The sequence below is a fragment of the Microcaecilia unicolor genome, chromosome 9, assembly GCF_901765095.1.
Source record: "Microcaecilia unicolor chromosome 9, aMicUni1.1, whole genome shotgun sequence".
Lineage (NCBI taxonomy): Eukaryota > Metazoa > Chordata > Amphibia > Gymnophiona > Siphonopidae > Microcaecilia > Microcaecilia unicolor.
Window position 1 is genome coordinate 162272391 of NC_044039.1, and position 20529 is coordinate 162292919.

The 20529-nt window shown below is 42.3% G+C and overlaps 2 protein-coding genes across 5 annotated transcripts in view; both read left to right on the plus strand.

Annotated features, from left to right (window-relative positions):
• KLHDC1 (kelch domain containing 1) overlaps window positions 1-856 on the plus strand; it is a 245909-nt gene extending 245053 nt beyond the window's left edge. For 2 of the 3 annotated variants that reach the window (XM_030214325.1, XM_030214327.1), the window contains exon 13: window positions 37-856. In XM_030214325.1, the coding sequence (XP_030070185.1) occupies window positions 37-211 (175 nt within the window). In that variant the 3' untranslated portion in view covers window positions 212-856. The remainder of the gene's footprint in view (window positions 1-36) is intronic. The other variant, XM_030214326.1, reaches the window with a different exon arrangement.
• Window positions 857-8000: 7144 nt separating this feature from the next.
• The window catches only part of KLHDC2 (kelch domain containing 2), a 52242-nt gene continuing 39713 nt past the window's right edge, over window positions 8001-20529 (plus strand). Inside the window, exons 1-2 of one of the 2 annotated variants that reach the window (XM_030213946.1) lie at window positions 8001-8394; window positions 16822-16904. In XM_030213946.1, coding sequence (XP_030069806.1) covers window positions 8221-8394; window positions 16822-16904 — 257 coding nt within the window. In that variant the 5' untranslated portion in view covers window positions 8001-8220. The remainder of the gene's footprint in view (window positions 8395-16821; window positions 16905-20529) is intronic. The other variant, XM_030213947.1, reaches the window with a different exon arrangement.

The window sequence follows — 20529 nt, forward strand, 5'->3', positions numbered from 1 at the left end:
ATTATAAAACATTAATCAACTTTGATCTTTTTATAGGTTGTGCCTTGACAATATTGGCAAAAATGCTACATTATTAAGGAGTCAGATTTCCTGGTTGCCCAGAAAATTGATGCAGCAAGTTCTGAAGAAGATCACATTTTGGACTGCAGTTAAACATAGACATGAAAAAAGAACTCAGACAGAGGAGAGGGACACTGACAATGCTGATTAAAGGACAGCAGTCAAGTTCTTGTACACTTGTGTATGTCAAATGCTCAGCAATACTAATTTTTTTTTGTTAGAAAAGGGTTCTACATTAGGTTGAATTTGTAAGGGACTTTAGTTTGCAAGAGAAAAGTGTGGGGGGGGGGTGAATTGTGTACAAGCATTAGCCCTCACTTAATAAGAGTGAACGCATGATGTCATGTTTTAATTTAACTCATTCATGGAACTGTTGGAAAGATTATTAATTTCTTTAATGTGTTACAGAATACTTCCAACTCTTATTTTTGGTGTTACCACAATAGTACTTGCTAGGAAATGGTTCATTTACTTGATACAGCTTTCAGTTTGTGTTACTAGAATAGTGATAACATCTGTGTGGACTCATTTTTCTACAGGGCAGCCTTTATATCACCAAGCCAGTGAGCTTCTGCTCATGAGATTTCATTCTCCAAAATATCCTGTGATCTGACCACTGAGAAGGATAATGAAAACTGAGCGAGATAACTCTGAAACTGTCTAGCTGTACTTTTAAAATATTGGTGTTAAAGCAGTTTCTTTACAGTAACAGGAATTGCAAATGTGAATTGTAAGATTATTTCACTGTATTCTCATCATTGAATTTTTTAAAGAATTTTTTTAAATATATTTTGACTGTATGGTTTGTTTTACATTATATATATATATATATATATATATATATATATATATATATATATTTACCAAACTATTCCATGTAAATTCTTTTTATTTTTTAAAAGAAAAATACTAAAAATGTATTGCTTTCTTTCATAGTAGGGATCTTAAGTTCTAGCAGTACAGGCCCTACATCATGGGGAATGGACTTGATATACCGCCTTTCTGTGGTTTTTGCAACTACATTCAAAGCAGTTTACATAGTATATACAGGTAATTTGTACCTGGGGCAATGGAGGATTAAGTGACTTACCCAGAGTCATAAGGAGCTGCAGTGGGAATTGAACCCTGTTCCCTGGTATCAAAGTCTGCTGCACTAACCACTAGGTTACTCCTCCATCCACTCACTCATATGATTGGATGGTTGTTCTATAATAATAATAGTAACTTGGATTTGTATAGTGCTTCTTACCAAAATAAGATTCAGATACACTGCACAATTTAGTACAGCAGAAACAAATATGAAGCAACCACTAGGATGAATAACCTGATTCCAGATGGGTTGAATTCCAGAAGGAGTGAGGGGAGGAAGACTGTAATTGCTATACTTTTTATTGATATTCCCCAAGGACAAACAATATTAATCAGCCACTCCAATGGATGATGTCTTCTGACAGTACACTGTGGAGCACTTACTAGAGAGCACTGGAAAAGCCTAGCAGGCTTCTCCTAGCATGAGCAAATTAAATATGACCAAAACCGAGCTTCTCATTTTCCCCCCCAAACCCACCTCCCCGCTCCCCCCGTTTTCTATTTCTGTTGATGGCTCTCTCATTCTCCCTGTCTCCTCAGCTCAAAACCTTGGGGTCATCTTTGACTCTTCTCTCTCCTTCTCTGCTCATATCCAGCAGACCGCCAAGACCTGTCGTTTCTTTCTTTACAACATCCGTAAAATCCGCCCCTTTCTTTCCGAGCACTCTACCAAAACCCTCATCCACACCCTTGTCACCTCTCGTTTAGACTACTGCAATCTACTTCTTGCTGGCCTCCCACTTAGTCACCTCTCCCCTCTCCAGTCGGTTCAAAACTCTGCTGCCTGTCTCATCTTCCGCCAGGGTCGCTTTACTCATACTACCCCTCTCCTCAAGACCCTTCACTGGCTCCCTATCCATTTTCGCATCCTGTTCAAACTTCTTCTACTAACCTATAAATGTATTCACTCTGCTGCTCCCCAGTATCTCTCCACACTCGTCCTTCCCTACACCCCTTCCCGTGCACTCCGCTCCATGGATAATCCTTCTTATCTGTTCCCTTCTCCACTACTGCCAACTCCAGACTTCGCGCCTTCTGTCTCGCTGCACCCTACGCCTGGAAATAAACTTCCTGAGCCCCTACGTCTTGCCCCATCCTTGGCCACCTTTAAATCTAGACTGAAAGCCCACCTCTTTAACATTGCTTTTGACTCGTAACCACTCGCCTCCACCTACCCTCCTCTCTTCCTTCCCGTTCACATTAATTGATTTGATTTGCTTACTTTATTTATTTTTTGTCTATTAGATTGTAAGCTCTTTGAGCAGGGACTGTCTTTCTTCTATGTTTGTGCAGCGCTGCGTATGCCTTGTAGTGCTATAGAAATGCTAAATAGTAGTAGTAGTAGTAGTAGACTTCCTAATCAGGCACTGTTGTGTGAGGCCTACTCAGTCTTTTTTTTATCTGTGGATGACATAGGGCACATTTTTTTTTCTTGAGGAACAAAAGATTGTTCTTCACAATAGGGCCTTCTAAGTTGGGTCTTGATGCGCTTTTGGTCTTCTTAATATTTTCATAAGCGTTTTGGCACTTTGTTCATTTTTTAAAACTTTTGGACCACTTTTCCAATTTAGGGGTCCTTTTACCAAACTGCGGTAAAAAAGTGGCCTTAGTGCGTCATTATGAGGGTCATTCTCGTGCGCTAAGGCCAATTTTTCTATTTTCTGTATTAATGGCCATGTGCTAATTTTCCCATTAGCATGTGAGCCCCCCCCCACCCCCCACCACCTATTTTGTAGGCAGTAAGGGCTCATGCTCTAACCACATGTTAATCGGTGGATTAGTGCAGAACACACCTACTCTTCACGCCAGATGCGCTCCCAGTGTTAAAAAATAAATTTTATTTTTTAGTGCATGGGTAGCACAAGCCAATGCCAAAATTAACACGGGATGCCTGAGCACACTTCACAATAAGGCATTTTTAGCTGCAGTAAGCACGCATTAGTGTTACTGCAGTTTAGTAAAAGGACCCCTTAGTTCAGGTACAATAAGTCCCTGCCCAGTGGAGCTTACAAGGCAAGTGGATACCTGAGGAAATGAGAGATAAAGTGAGCTGCCCGAGGTCACAAAGAATGTCAGTGGGAGAAGCAGGATTTGAACCCTCGTTTCCTTGGTTTATAGCACAGTGCTGTAATCACTAGGCCAATCTTTATTTTCCTTTTTCAACGCATATGCTTGGTCCTGAGATTTTTTTTTCTTTTCTAAGTGAGGCCAGTACAGTAACCTCAGACAGTCTGTGATGTCATGTCAATAGAACTCATGTGGGAATTCTCACCAGCTTGTTCTCAACAGCTTTTTAGAGGTGTCTTGTCTACAGTCAACAGTCTGTACAATCCACTGGGGTTTGTGGCTCCAGTCATCATTCAAGGAATAAGAATGGGAGACATTGAAAGATTCTCTAAAGACTCTTGAACAACTGCACACAAGTCACTGAACTAGTACTTCTGTTACCTTGTGAAAAGATGTGAACTCTATGGACCACTATCCACTCCAGAGACTCAAAGACTTTTTCTCTTTTTTTTGTGTTGTGGTATTTCTGTTGTCTGTCTCTAGTTTCAGCCCTTGCAAGACTGGAAGAGAGTCTAATAACGTCACCTAAATGACAGAGAACTTGAGACAAGCAAGTGTTGTCAACCTTCAAGCGTCCTTGAACCACGGATTCTAACACATAGGCCTTGAGTTATTCTCTTTCCCTCGGCTCCTAGCTAGGGTTTGGTGGGGGAACTTGGCACAATCTGTTTACTGTTGGATGCATGGCATGCATAGAGAGAAGAGTAGACAATCCCGATTTTGCTCACTGATGCACGGGGTTCACTTTTATACAGATGAACTCAGGCACTTCCCGGAAGGACATTTTAAGTAGATTCTGTGAGCGAAACTGAAGCGTGAATGAGCAAATAATTTTTATTGTTCAAACTAGTTTTATTGAATTTTTCTCTCTTACCGGAGTAAGGAACTGGGATTATTTAGGGTCCTTATTACATAGTAGTAGTAAATCTTAATAAACGGTTTGTTTTCCCTATGGAACTTGCTACCCCAAGGACCGCTTGTGGGATGCAAATTGTTTTGCAATGTTTATTTGAAATATAGGGTTGGTGTGTGTAGTTTTCTCAGTGAGTAAATAGTGATGCATACTCAATCACAGTATTTCGAAGAGCTAATAATTTAGTCTTTCTAGTGCAGTTATCCGGCAGGTTATGCATGTGAAAAATAGTCTCTCCGACCCTCAAATCCTATTGAAAACCAAGACAGGGAATACTGTTTAACATATTATGTTTAGCATTTACTGCTCTTAAGCTGGATGCACCGGCCTATTTGAAGAACATCTTAAGGCGTATGTTCCAGCAAGACAACTGCATTCAGCATAATTACAGTTATTGGAAAATTAATGGGGGTATAGATTAAAGCGAACTGAGGGGACCCACGTGACTAAATACTACTACTACTACTTAACATTTCTAGAGCGCTACTAGGGTTACGCAGCGCTGTACAAAATAAACAAAAAGGACGGTCCCTGCTCAAAGGAGCTTACAATCTAAAGAAGGAAATGTCAAGTTGGGGCAGTCTAGATTTCTTGGGTAGAGGTGTAGAGGTTAGGTGCCGAAGGCGACCTTGAAGAGGTGGGCTTTAAGCAGAGATTTGAAGATGGGCAGGGAGGGGGCCTGGCGTATGGGCTCGGGGAGTTTGTTCCATGCATGGGGTGAGGCGAGGCAGAAAGGGCGGAGCCTGGAGTTGGCGGTGGTGGAGAAGGGTACTGAAAGGAGGGATTTGTCTTGAGAGCGGAGGTTACGGGTAGGAACGTAAGGGGAGATGAGGGTTGAGAGGTAAGGAGGGGCTGCAGATCAAGTACATTTGTAGGTTAGTAGCAGAAGCTTGAATGCGGTAACTGATCGGAAGCCAATGAAGTGACTTGAGGAGAGGGATGATATGAGTGTATCGGTTCAGGCGGAAGATAAGACGTGCAGCAGAGTTCTGAACGGACTGAAGGGGGGATAGGTGGCTAAGTGGGAGACCAGTGAGGAGTAGGTTGCAGTAGTCAAGGCGAGAGGTAACGAGAGAGTGGATGAGAGTTCGGGTGGTGTGCTCAGAGAGGAAAGGGCGGATTTTGCTAATGTTATAGAAGAAGAAGCGACAGGTCTTGGCTATATGCTGGATATGCGCAGAGAAGGAGAGGGAGGAGTCGAAGATGACACCGAGGTTGCGGGCAGAAGAGACGGGGACGATGAGGGTGTTATCAACCGAAATAGAGAGTGGAGGTAGAGGAGAAGTGGGTTTGGGTGGGAAGACAAGAAGTTCGGTCTTGGCCATGTTCAGTTTCAGGTGGCGGTTGGACATCCAGGCAGCAATGTCGGATAAGCAGGCCGATACTTTGGCCTGGGTGTCTGCAGTGATGTTAGGTGTGGAGAGATAAAGCTGGGTGTCGTCAGCATAGAGATGATACTGGAAGCCATGAGACGAGATCAGGGAGCCCAGGGAAGAGGTGTAGATAGAGAAAAGAAGGGGTCCAAGGACAGAAACCTGAGGGACTCCAACAGAGAGCGGGATAGGGGTGGAGGAAGAACCATGAGAGTGTACTCTGAAGGTACGATGGGAGAGATAAGAGGAGAACCAGGAGAGGACAGAGCCCTGGAACCCAAAAGAGGACAGTGTGTCAAGAAGTAAGTTGTGATTGACAGTGTCAAAAGCAGCGGATAGGTCGAGGAGAATGAGGATGGAGTAATGACCTTTGGATTTAGCAAGGAACAGGTCATTACAGACCTTGGATAGTGCCGTTTCTGTCGAGTGAAGTGGGCGAAAGCCAGATTGAAGTGGATCGAGGATGGTATGAGAAGCGAGAAAATCAATGCAACGGCTGTGAATGGCGCGTTCAAGTATTTTGGAGAGGAAGGGCAGGAGGGAGATGGGGCGGTAGTTGAAGGGACAGGTAGGGTCAAGTGAAGGCTTTTTGAGGAGAGGTGTGACAACAGCATGCTTGAAGGTGTCAGGGACAGTTGCGGTGGAGAGAGAGAGGTTGAGGATATGACAGATGGGGGGGGGGTGATAGTAGGAGAGATGGTGATAAATAAGTTGGTGGGGATGGGGGCTGAGGAACAGGTGGTGCATTTCAAGGAGGAGAGAAGATGGGCGGTTTCCTCTTCGGTGATATCAGGAAAAGAGGAGAAGGAGGCCTGGGTTGATTGGATGAGGGAGTGGGTGATAGGATGAAGAGGAGAAGGTTTAGTGGTGAATTCGAGGTTGATCTTCTGGACCTTGTCGCGGAAGTAGTCAGCCAGTGATTGAGGAGAGAGTGAGGGGGGGTGGGAGCGGAAGGCACTTTGAGGAGGGAGTTGAGGGTGGCGAAGAGACGACAAGGGTTAGAGCTTTGCCTTGCCTTGTTCTCTAAGCATGCTGGGCAAGTTGCCCCCTCCCCCCTTCTCTCTCTATTGGGTCTGTAAAAGTTATCTGCAGCACATTTCCTCTGTGAACTGAAACTGCCTATGCTGTATTTATGTTGCATGATCCCTTCAAGCAACTGTCTCTATCAAGATTTCATCCCTGTAAAAGTATAAACAGCATTACTACTCAGTGTGTTGCTGAAATCTCCCAGCCTCTTTTGCATGGAGAGAGAGCTGGTTGAGAACAGACTCCTAGTTTGCAAGGCAAAACCTCTTGTCCAGCACCTAAGTTATTTTCCTTGTTTAATTACTGCAATAAAGAAAATCATCAGGAATAAAATAAAACATAGAAAAGAAAATAAGATGATACATTTTTTTACTGAACTAACTTGATACATCTTTTGATTAGCTTTTGAAGGTAACTCTTCTTCAGATCAGAAATTTCTGATTTCTGAAGAAGGGTTACCTTCAAAAGCTAATCAAGAAATGTATTAAGTTTGTCCAATACAAAAGAATCATCTTATTTTTATTTCTATATATTTTTTTCTATTGATTACCTTGAAAAGTAGACTAACATGGCTACCGCATCACTTAAAGAAGATTTTGGTTCAAGAGTGCTGAGTCTTTTCATAATGATGTTCTGTACTGTGGTTTAAACAGCATGTTAATCACCTGAGAGAGAGAGAGAGAGAGAGAGAGAGAGAGAAAAGCGAAAGCGCCAACGAATATTGCTCAAAGATAGGGAGCCAAGTTATTTTTGTGTTTGTAGGTTTCCATTGCTTTGTTAATCAAACCCGAACGTGCCTGGAGCTGCAAAGAACCCTTATAGCAAAAACGCATTGCCTACCCAACTCCACTTGCTGGCAGATGGTGCACAACACCCGCAAATTCTGGAGTGCTCTGATGGGGTTAAAGCAGAGGTTCTCAACACACAGTATGCATACCCCAAGAAACCTAGAACAGTCCCGGGGTCACAGCTATTGCACATGCTGTGATGAGCATTGTGATCCCCTAACCCAGAACACAAAGTTAATGTCAGAGGGGACAGATTAAGATTATATTTAACTATATCGATTAACGCTCGTGGTTATATCATCTGAAATATCCAAATGCAACAAAAAAATTAGGTACAAGTTTTTAAAAAATGGTTTTATTATTAATGTAGGATTCTCGCAGCTAAGAAGCTGTGAACAGTAACATTATACGTTTCTCTAAATAACCCCTGACAAAAAAGGGGTCATTTCGTTACGTACACCTCCTAGTGGCCTAGTATCCAGGTACAATATAAACTACTTTGAGTCTCATAGTTGGGAGAACATAGGAGTACAGATTACAGATATACGCTCTCACTCTGCTAACACAAAATTCCCGCACCTACGTCGGAATGAAATAATGCAGTTTATGCAAAAGAGCTGCATTGTGTCAGAATGACGCAATACGCTAGGCACGCAAACCGCAAACACAAAGCGCCCTATGGCGTCGAAGTGACGCAATGAGATGCGCACGCACAAATGGTGCGCTGCTGAAGATACTGCTTCTGAGCACCAGCAGCGACGGTGTCTTCTGTGTTTTACCGGAGCCTGTGAGTGAGACTGGAGTCGGGACGCCAGCGGGATCTTGTTGCTGTTACCCCACTTGTCTTATTTATCTTGCTGCGCACTTTTTGTTGGTGTAGTTTGTAAATAGTGTGTGGTGTAAGATGGCGGATGGGAATCGAGAACTACAGGCCGAGGAGGAAGAAGAAGAGGAGGAGGAGGAGGAAGAAGAAGAAGAAGAAGTTGCAGAGAGTCCAGGGAAAGCTGGTCCTGCTGAGCGCAGTGGGCATGTTGCTGTCACCGATGGCCAAAGCATGTTTGTGTGGGGCGGATACAAGGTACTGACTGGAAAACGAATGAAAGTCCTTTCCCTACCCTGGTGAGCTTTGTAAGGCCTTTCGTGGCCCCCGAGCAGTAAGTGGCTCGTAGTGTACAGCCGTATATCAAATAGTGTGCCAGGGCTTTGTGGCTTGCTTTCGGGGGGAGGGGGAGGGAAGGAGGAGGATGTGTAAACCGCTGATGAGGATGTGTAAACAGTTTACTGTGATGGACTCTTATTCCGTGTTTGCTAGAACCCCTGAAATGTGGAAGTGGATGCCTGTATTTGTTAAAAAATCCTTCGGGCTCCCACTGGACGTTATTGGCAGTCATGTACTTTTGCATATTAGTTGCCATGTTGCCGCCTTGCTATATACGATTTCATCTTAAACATTTTGGGGGTTGGTTTTACAGGAGATGATTGGAATCCACTTAAGGTGACTGTTTTTTCCCATGTCAGTGACACGTTTCACAGGATCCCACAGTTACTGACATGGGAAAAAGCAGCATATCTTCAAATGTGGTATATATCATTCAGTGCAAAAACTGTGAAGAAAGGTGCTATATTGGAGAGAAACAAGCCAGATTCTAAAGAGAAGATTCAATCTACATAGACATCATATTTGAGCATGAAAATGCCAACCAAGATGTCATCTTTGTAGGACAGCACTTTACAAAACCAGAACACCACATGAACGACTTTATGGTGAGAATACTAAAAGGAAACTTTAAGACAATCTGGGAGACTTTTGAAGTCAAAGTGATTAAATATTTTAACCCACCAGACAGGAAGATCTATCTGGGTTTTCTATCCTATTATTAACCATAAAATTCTACTGCTTTGTCACCCTTTTATCCATCCAGCTTTCCCTGTGTCTTACTTGCCCAACTCTCCTTGTTTGTTACCTAACTATACCACCCTCTTCCTGTGAGACTGTCTTTAGAATCTTTTGTGTTTCACTTATATATTCTGGTATTTGTCAACATTTTGCTTATATCTGACCAGAAGAAGGGTTATCTTCGAAAGCTAGTCAGAAATGCCTATGTATTTATAAACGATCTAGATATAGGAATAACTAGTGAGGTAATAAAATCTGATGATAGTTATTCAAATTTGTTAAATTGCATGGAATCACCGCACAGGAAAAGGATCTAAGTGTCATCATTGATGATACATTAAAACCCTCTGCTTGGTGTGCAGTGGAAGCTAAGAAAGCAAATAGAATGTTAGTAATTATTAAGAAAGTAATGAAAACAAAAAATGAGAATCTTATAGTGCCTTTGCACCTTCCATGGTGTGACCACACCACACCGTGAATACTGTGTGCAATTCTGATTACCGCATCTCAAGTTATAGCGGAATTAGAAAAGGTACAGAGAAGGGCAATGAAAATGATAAAAGGGATGGGACATCTTTGCTATGAGGAAAGGCTAAAGCAGCTAGGGCTCTTTGGCTTGGAGAAGAGACTGCTGAGGGGAGAAATATTAGAGGCTTGAATAAACTTGTGGATAAAGTTGAGTTGGTTGATGCAGCATATCTAGATTTTCAGAAAGCTTTTGACAGAGTACCTCATAAGAGACTCCTGAGAAAATTAAGGAGTTGTGGGATAGGGGACTGTTGTTCTGTGGATTTAGAATTGGTTATTGAACAGAAAACAGAGGGTAGGGTTAAATAGCCATTTTTCTCAATGGAGGAGGGTAAATAGTGGAGTGCTGCAGGGATTTGTACTGGGACCGGTGCTATTGAACATATTTATAAATGATCTGGAAATCGGAACGATGAGTGAGGTGATTAAATTTGCAGATGACACAAATAAAACTCGGTTGTCAAAACGCATGCAGTTTGTGAAAAATTGCAGGAAGACATTAGGAAACTGGAAGACTGGGCATCCAAATGGCAGATGAAATTTAATGTAGACAAATGCAAAGCAATGCACATTGGGAAGAATAATACGAATGATAGTTATCTGATGTTAGATCTATTTCAGGAGTCAGCACTCAAGAAAAAGACATTGGTGTCATTGTAGACAATACGCTGAAATCTTCTGCCCAGTGTGTGGTGGTGGTGGCCAAAAAAGCAAACAGGATACTAGGAATAATTAGGAGAGGAATGCAAAATAGACCAGAAATATTATAATGCCTCTGTATTTCTGCATGTTGCGACCTCATCAGTTCTGGTCACCATGTCTCAAAAAAGATATAGCGGAATTAGAAAAGGTTCAAAGAAGAGCAACCAAAATGATAAAGGGGATGGAACTATACCCATATGAGGAAAGACTAAAGAGGTTAGGGCTCTTCAACTTGGGAAAGAGACAGCTGGTGGGGGGGGGGGAGATATGATTGTCTACAAACTCCTGAATGGTGTGTAGCGGGTGGAGGTGAATCGATTTTTATTTATTTTTTGTTTTTCATTCATTCAAAAAGTACAAAGACCAGGGGACATTCATTGAAATTGCCCTGGGATTGATAGCATGGAATGGTACTACAAATTAGGTTTCTGCTGCGCACTTCTGACCTGGATTGGCCACTGCTGGAAGCAAGATACTGGGCTAGATGGACCATTGGTCTGACCCAGTATGGCTATTCTTATGTTCTTATGAGTAGAATGGGTAGATGTGAATTGCTTGTTTACTCTTTCCAAAAATACTAGGACCAGGGGGCACACAATGAAGCTACTAAGTAATATATTTAAAACAAACCAAGGAAATATTTCTTCACTTAACGTTTAACTAAACTCTGGATTTCCTTGCAGGGAATGTTAGCAGGGTTTAAAAAAGGTTTGGATAATTTTCTAAAGTCCATAGTCCATTATTAAGATGGACTTGGAAAATCCACTTCTTATTTCTAGGATAAACAGCATAAAATCTGTTTTACTGTTCTGGGATCTTGCCAGGTACTTGTGGCCTGGATTAGCCACTGTTGGAAACAGGATACTAGGCTTGATGGACCTTCGATCTGTCCTAATATGGCAACACTTAAGTTCTCCAGCTGCTGAGGTAGGTCTTTAAGAATGAGCATGGAGTGACCAAAATGATTGAGAGAGAACTCCTCTCATATGAGGAAAGGCTTTAAAGGTTAGGGCTCTTCAGCTTGAAGATGGCTGAGCGGTGATATGATGAACGGGGCTGGTGGTTGGGAGGCGGGGATAGTGCTGGGCAGACTTATACGGTCTGTGCCAGAGCTGGTGGTGGGAAGCGGGACTGGTGGTTGGGAGGCGGGGATAGTGCTGGGCAGACTTGTACGGTCTGTGCCAGAGCCGGTGGTTGGGAAGCAGGGCTGGTGGTTGGGAGGCGAGGATAGTGCTGGGCAGACTTATATGGTCTGTGCCAGAGCCGGTGGTTGGGAGGCGGGGATAGTGCTGGGCAGACTTATGCGGTCTGTGCCCTGAAGAGCACAGGTACAAATCAAAGTAGGGTATACACAAAAAGTAGCAAATATGAGTTATCTTGTTGGGCAGACTGGATGGACCGTGAAGGTCTTTTTCTGCCGTCATCTACTATGTTACTATGTGTACAGATGTTTATGGCTGTTCTTATGTGCCTATAAAATGTTTGATTATACCATAGTGGACTTGCATTAATTTCAAGGAAAGGCTTTCTTAAATGCATCATTTAGGAAACTGCTAAAGGCATAACATGGCTTTACAGAGAGAGAGGACCACCGGAGTGGTAGGACAAAAGTAACCTTGTAGATTCTGTACACGATAGGCAGACAGCAACAGGGCCGGTCTTAGCAAGTGCGGGGCCCTATGCAGACCAATTTGGTGGGGCCCCATCCTAGCCCCGCCCCACCGTAGTCCCGCCCCCACCGTAGCCCCGCCCCTACATCCACCCCATTGATAAGATTATTCCATTTTTAGAACATTTTTTATTTATGAAATTTCAAATAAAGACAAATGAAGCTAAACTTGTACAAAAAAACTGATTGAAATAATAAGCACAATGCTATCATGAAACCTCCCCTCCCCAGAAATTATTCAGTTCAAGTCCACTACAATTAGTAGTTCCAATTCTCATAACAAAGGAGAATAAAGGAAAAATATTAAGAAAAGATTCAGTACTTTCAAATTCCCCTATTACTCTGTAACCCATATATGCAATAAAATAAAAATGAAATGAAAAGATAATGTACAATATAAAAACATATAGACCACCAAGGTATTAAAATTGTTTTAAAATATATACCACAGCTCTCTGACTCAAGAAGACTACGACTCTGTCTGTCATCCATAACTGTCTGACAACACACAGAAAAAAAATAAGTAAAAACAAATTGTCACAATTAATACCTTATACACCAATGTACCAGCCATACGGAAAATGCAGACCGTCAACAATATGAAGCTAGCAAGGGATCATAATACCACAATTCTCATGCAGAGCCACAAAACACCCTTTTAGAGGTAGTGTGTCATGATTTAGGCTCTACACCCTTTCTGATGTTTGGTGCCACCTTAGTAAGGCCAACACACAATCTCTCCACTGCAAAACACTATACACAAACTTGTGCAAAAACACACTCATAACCTTAACCAAACCATAAACAGCATTAATTCCAAGGACAGAACGAGCTACAACCTTATGCGTGGCGTGGAAAGGCAACTGTAATTACACCTGGCTCTAAAACACCAGTGCACAACCTAGTGAAAAACAAACAAAAAGGGATTCAAACTATACGCTAGCAGAATACTGCACCTTCCTTGATCACACCTGAAAAATACATGAAGGCAAAATACTGAAACGGAAAGTTACCTCAAGAAGTCAGACTCAGCATGCAGCAATACTACAAAAATTGAAACGTACATGAAAAATATCACAGATGCACACTTCCAAAAACTGACATATTCCAATTAATAAATCCTGAATAAAATAGTTTTTTCTACCTTTGTTGTCTGGTGACTTTGTTTTTCTGATCATGCTGGCTCAGTATCCGATAGTGCTGCTATCTGTCCTCTTAACTCCGTTTCCAGGGCTTCCTTTCCATTTATTTCTTTACTTTCTGCCTTTCTTCTTCATTTCTTGCCCTACATCCGTAAGTAAAAGCTGGGTCCTCCTCCGTGGAATTGACTGGAGAAGGCATAACGTGGATCCAGCTTTTGCCTATTTTCTATATCCATGTGCACTTTTTCTCCTCTCTTCCTTTTCCCTCAACTCATCTCCTTCCTCACTCTTCCTTCGTCTCCATCCATGTCCAGCATTTCTTCTCTCTTCTCCATCCACCCATGTCCAGCGACCCTCCTGTCCCCCCTGCCATCCATCTATGTCCAGCAACCCCCTGTCCCCTCTGCCCACCCCTGCCCTCAACCTATGTCCAGAAACCCCCTCCCCTGCTATCCCCCCATGTCCAGCGACCCTCCTGTGCCCCCTGCCCTCCACCCATGTCCAGCGACGCGACTCTCCTCGTTCCCCTGCTCCCCCTCCCTCCAGCCACCCGACCCGCCCGCACCTCACCTGACCCAGCATTTTTAAAAAAGCTACAAGCGGCAGTGCCTCCTCGCGTCTGTGAAAGAAGAAAAGTCGCTTCGTCCATTGGCCGGCCTTCCCTCATGTCCTGCCCTCTGATGTAACTTCCGCAAGGGCGGGACATGAGGGAAGGCCGGCCAATGGACGAAGCGACTTTTCTTCTTTCACAGACGCGAGGAGGCACTGCCGCTTGTAGCTTTTTTTAAAAATGCTGGGTCAAGTGAGGTGCCGGCGGGTCGGGTGGTAGACGAGGGTCGTTTGGCGGGTCGAGCAAGGGGGGCTCAGACGGGGGAGGGGCTCAGACGGCTGGAGGGAGGTGGAGCAGGGGAACAAGGACTGGAGAGTCGCGTCGCTGGACATGGAGGGCAGGCGAGCATTGGCGGTGGTAGGAGAGGCGAGGCAGACTTGAGGCGGGCCGCGCAGGGCCCCCTTAGGCGCGGGGCCCTATGCGGCCGCCTCGGTCGCCTCTGCCTAAGACCGGCCCTGGACAGCAAGGTTGATGGATGAATCTTCCAACACAAGCACACTAATGAAAGGAGATCTTGAAAAATATGGTTTTATTGTAGGACAAAAGGACCCGACACGGGACCAAGTTTCATCTTTGGAAAGCCTGCCTCATGGGTCTGCAAATAACATATAAAATGTTAGATATATAGATCTCAAACATAAGGCATTATATATGTGTATGTATGAGAAATATACATGCATATAGTTGCATAGCATTCACAAATGTGGGGAGTAAACCTATAAATGCTCTTAAGTTGCAACACCAAATATATAAAATATGTATATGTGATACCACAAAAAGGAGTGCTAGACCAGATAATCTGTATGAATAACAAGACACAAAAAGTTTAAAAAAAAACCCCATTTGCAGGAAGTCACATAGACTTTATTCTTTCAAAATTGAAAAAACACAAATGGATTCTTTATGTACTATAATAAAACTCACCCTCAACGTTCTGAGGACACTGACGTCAGTGAAGCCAAGCCCTGACTTCCTTCAAAAAGGTTCGAAGTTCGTGGTGGTGAAGCCACCAAAATCGCTCCACATTGTACGCGCATACAACGTGCTGCGACGTCAGACTCCGAACTGGATTCAACGAATCGGCAGCGTTACTTACAGCAAGGCCACGGAAGAGTCGGAGGAAGACGAAATATGAAGACTTCGGGTCGGACCTCGGGTCGGACCTCGGCTGGCGGGGGTTGGGGCCCCCCGCCAGCAAAGGTAAGCAGCGGGGGAGGGTTGACGGCGGGGAGGGGGCCAGGGCGAAATCTGCGGGGGCCCAGGCCCCTGTGGCCCCACGCAGATACACCCCTGGTTTCTGCCAAAGGTATAGTATTGAAACAGGTCATGGCAGTGTTGAGCGAATGCCATATGACTCTGGACAATGGAAGCCACACTGAGCCCGCAAATAGTTGAGAAAATGTGGGATACAAATGCAATAAATAAATAAAATAAAGACATCATCCTCTTAGTTTTTCTGTGTATGCTGGTCTCCCTCAGTCGCAAGTTAAACATCTCCAAGCTCTTCAGAACTGTGCAGCATTGCAGGTAAATTTGATCATGTCGCTCTTCTTTTTATGCAGTTACACTGTTTTCCGGTTCAGTTTTGCATTCTGTTCAAACTCTTGCTCACAACTTTTCACTCTGGTGTCCCTCTATACCTTTCTGCATTAATGATCCCATCCATACACCCACTCTCTCTCATGCTCTTTGCTCAATAATTGATATAATCACATGATTCTTTCTGGTCCTAGATTGGCCAGATTAGTCTACCAGATACACATGCTTTTATTTCTTAGCCTCTCCTCTGTGGAATCCCCTGCCTGCACACATTCAGTCTGAACAGTCCTCCCCCCCCCCCCACCAAAAAAAAAAAAAACCTTCTTAAAACCTGTTATTTCTTGCAAGCCTTCTATATTAGTGTCAAGTGAGTTTGCTGTTTGGGGTCTCGACCTGGGAAGTTCTTTATGACTACTGTTTGAGAGTTCTTTGCTCTGGATTGGATGTTCTGTGTGATTGAGTTTGGGAGATTGGTTTGACTGTCTTCTCTCCTATACATTATGGCGTTCCTTTCTCTCTTTGATTTTAACATATAAATACTGAGCCATTAGGTTTAAAACAGTGTTAGTACTGTAAACATTTTGTAACTGTATTAAGGGTAACAGGCATACACAATTGTAGCGAACATCTTGTAACAACTGACTTATATTGTTTGACAGGAAACAAAGCTGTCTGTTTATAAAAACTACTTAGAAATTAGAGGGAGTACAGTTGAGGATTGCTCTTGTTGAATTTCATGGTTCGAGCTTTCTGTTAGAGGTGCAGGGCTAGATTGGCTAAAGGTGGGTAATCTCCTCTTAAGTTTAGGAGAAATATGGAAAGATGATTTTTGCAGATACAGTTTACTTTTACTGAAATTGTATATAACTTTTCTGGACCATGGTGGCAGTCATATGATTGAATGTGCTACCATGTTACTGTATGCTAATACCTTTAGCATGTATCATAGTAAATGGGTCACATTGCATAAAAAGGTAAAATAACAATACTAGCACACTTTTTTTTTAGTAAATTAGTTTAAATTTCTCAACATTTACCAGATGTCTGCTTTCAGCCTGTCAGCTGCATGCACTGATAATCTTCATGTTATGTGGGAAATGGGACTTGATATACCGCCTTTCTGAGGTTTTTGCAACTACATTCAAAGCGGTTTACATATATTCAGCTACTTATTTTGTACCAGGGGCAATGGAGGGTTAAGTGACTTGCCCAGAGTCACAAGGAGCTGCAGTGGGAATCAAACTCAGTTCCCCAGGATCAAAGTCCACTGCACTAACCACTAGGCTACTCCTCCATATAGCTCTTCACATTGGATTGCAGGCGGGAAGAAGGCAGGCTGTATTACCAGTTGTGGTTATTAAGATTATTCTATGTAAAAAAATTTTCATCTGATGATAATGTGTATCTATCTGTTTCAGCAGAATGCACCAATTAGAGGATATTATGACTGTTACCTTCCGAGAGATGAACTTTGGATCTACAACATGGAAACTGGAAGATGGTACATAAAACTATATCTGAATGAGATTTGTAAGCAGTAGATCTGGTTTTCCTATTTCCTTTCCTTCATTGTTTTCCTTATTTATATTTGGGTTTTTGTTTCTACCAGCTATAAAATCTGCCACAACAAGTTGCTATATTTATATGAGCAATTGTTATCAACATATAATCAGTGTAAACTGTTTTCATCCCTGTAAGCTTTTCTATAAAAGAAAATCCTTTATAGTTTCAGTGCACCATAACTGATAATGCTCCTTCCTTTTTTTTTCCAAATTAATATCAACCTCCACTAGTATAATCATAAAATTGCTACATAGTTAGTTGCTGGAACAGCAAACTGCCACTCATCAGTGCTGTAATTAGCTGCTGTTATATCTCTTCTGGAAGATGGATTCACCACACAGGTGCTGCAAACTGAGAGTGTGTGTCCTCATTTTTGTAAGTTAACATGTTTAAACAATGGAATACACTCTAGCCTACCCTTTGAAGATCATTGGTTACATGTAGGAGTGTATAATCTGTTCCAACAAATATTAAGGGCAGGGCCCATTTTTGGTTTAAAGGTGCCTTTTGTAATGGTGCAAGTTTTCCTCTGGAATTTCCTTAAGGGATAAATGTGATCTCTTCTTTTGAAGACCTGTGATAATCAGTGCTGCAGTGTTTACAATGTGCTTATAGCAGATAATACCGAATAAAGAATAGCAGTACTTCATTCTGGCACTTATCAAATCGTGTCTAAGTGTACATAACTTGTTGGGGGTCAGCAGAGCTCCAGTCTAACAAATCCTGGGTAAATTTAAAATGTTTCACCAGGTAGTAATTTTATGGATCAGATATATGTAAGGAAAATCTTTAACAGCTTTGGGAATCCTAGATGTCTTCTTATATAATATACAAAGATTTTCCTGAAAAGCTTACAACTTGAGTTACCTGACACACTCATGACAACCTTTCCCTTTATCAGATAGGTGCAAGTTTAGGTAAGGATATTGCTTGAATAAAGAGATTGAATAGATTGCACCTTGAATGTTTTGTTCAAAATATTTAAAGGATAGATTGAACTATGGGGTGTGGTAGAGGCTGAATACACTTGATTGTCTTCCAGCTGTGGCATTGATCAATAATATTTGTTAGCATTAACTAACTGCTGCTGTGTACCCCCACTTTTTTTTTTCTGCCCAGTAGTGAGATTTACAGAATTGTATGAGAAATCGGTTAAAAGAAAAAAAAAATGGCTTGATGGAGTGTTTATCGGGCAAAGAATATGGTGCACTTGAGTTTTTATTCCAGGAGATATGCCGCTAAAGTGACCTAATGTTGTGTGGTTACTTGCTATAGCAGGAATCAGTTGATACTGCAGTCAATGTATTTTAAAGAGCATAGGGCTAGATTCTGTATATGGCGCCTGAAATATCCACGTGGAAAAAAATTACACCTAGGTATATCCTCTAAAGTATACCTAAATGTTATAGAATAGACTTAATTTTCTGCGCACTATATAGAATACACCGAGTGGCTTGCCGCATGACCAAATTTGGTCGTGTCCATTTAGGCCATGTTTTACTTGGTGTAAATCCTGACACCTAAATTAGGTGCAGATGAGAGGTTTATTCTATAATAATGTGCATAGATTTTAGAAACGCCCTGCCGCTGGCCATTCCCCCTTTTCAACTATGCTCCTTAGAATTTAGACACATTACGTTATAGAATACACTTAGCAATTTGTGCTTGTAAATCTCAATTCCAGTGCTGATAATTGCTTGTTACCATCCAGTTAACAGCGCTGATTAGCTAGTTAACCATATGTGCATTGTCATAGAATATGCTTTGGTTTCCCCTTGGATTTTTAGGCGCCATATGTAGAATCCGGTGGTTAATGGACATGATTAGGTTTCTAGTAGAATCTAAGCTTCAGAGATGGGTATAAATACCACAATGAACACCAGCAAATTGCTCCTAATAATCTACTCCTTATCCTTGATCCACCTAACATTAACCACCCCACTCACTGAAAGCAACATCATACTCATAATACACAACTATCAAAGTCTGACAAGACACTCCACAACACACCAAACTGACAAACACCATAACAAAAGAACACCAACAAATAGACAATCTCAACATAAGGGAAAGCATGGCCATAACAAACCCACACCAACTGAAGAACGAAAACTGACAAAAATCCACATAACACCGACCATAGATGACCTGTACCTAAAAATTCAAGTGGGTTACATCAATGCCAGATCCCTAGTAAACAAAACAGCAATAATAACAGACTGGATCACGACTGAAAACCTTAACCAGTTCTTCATCAAAGAAAACCTGGATTCATGATCAAAAGGACGCTATAATCCTAGACCTATGCCCCCCCCCCCCCCCCCCCCCCCGGGATACAAAATCACTCACTGGATTAGAAAGGAAAAGATAGGTGGAGGCTTAGCACTAATCCATCGATCACACTTCACCACAGTAACCACCGCCGAATCCATAACATCCTAACTTGAAATCGCCTCTATTAGAATCCACCACAACACCCTGCTTGACAACCTAAACTGTATCTTGTTCTACAGACCACCAGGCAACTGGAACGAATGCAAATCACACTTCATGGACTTCATATCAAACACCTGTCTAACCAACCCCAATATAATAATATTGGGAGACATCAACCTTCACCTAGAAGACCCAAACTCCACCAACGCACTCGAATGCAAGGAATTCCTCCATTCATGTGACCTTAAATGGCCACACACTCAAGCAACCAATGCCAAGGGGCACACACTCTACTTCATCTCACACAAACTGTCCACAGACCAGAACCTAATAATATCAGACATCAAATGGGCAAACGTACCATGGTCAGACCACTACAAACTAAACCTATCCCTACTCTGGCGGGAAAAGGGTTCACACAGTATACAAAAAAACACAACTTACAGCACAAGAGGCCAAATCTCTCCGGAAACATTCTGGTAACGGATGTACAATAATGATTGGACAGCACAAACGGTCTCCACACACTACCTCTCGGACTGGGATAAAAGATGCAAAAACATATTAGACGAAATTGCACCCTTACAAACAAGAACCTCACGTAGGCATATCTTGATACCATGGTTCAACGACGAACTGAAAAAATTAAAAACATTATTCAGGAAACATGAATGAGCATGGAAAAAGGTAAAAGACGCACATCCACCCAACATATGGAAACAAACTCAAAGAATAGAGTGCTATGTAAGAAATGTTTGGGCCGTGTGGTCATTGTTCACAATATATCAAAAATTTAATAAAGAAAAAAAAAAAAAAAAAAAGAAACAAACTCAAAGAAAATACAACTCCTATATAATTAAACGCACCTCCAACATTCTGAAGCTGACTGCATGGCTGAGGCATTCCTGCTCTCTGTATCCATCTCCTGAATTAACGTCACGTACTTCCGGGTTCGTCACAAGCAGAAGTGACCAACCACACGAGGTTTCATGGCTTCATAATGTTGGAGGTGCATTCTATTAAATAAGATTGGTCAGTTCCTTGAAGCACAGCCAGAGCTCAGCATCCTGCACAGTAACGCTCAGCTGCCTCTCTGTGGTGTCTCCTTTTTCGCTCCCACCTGCAAC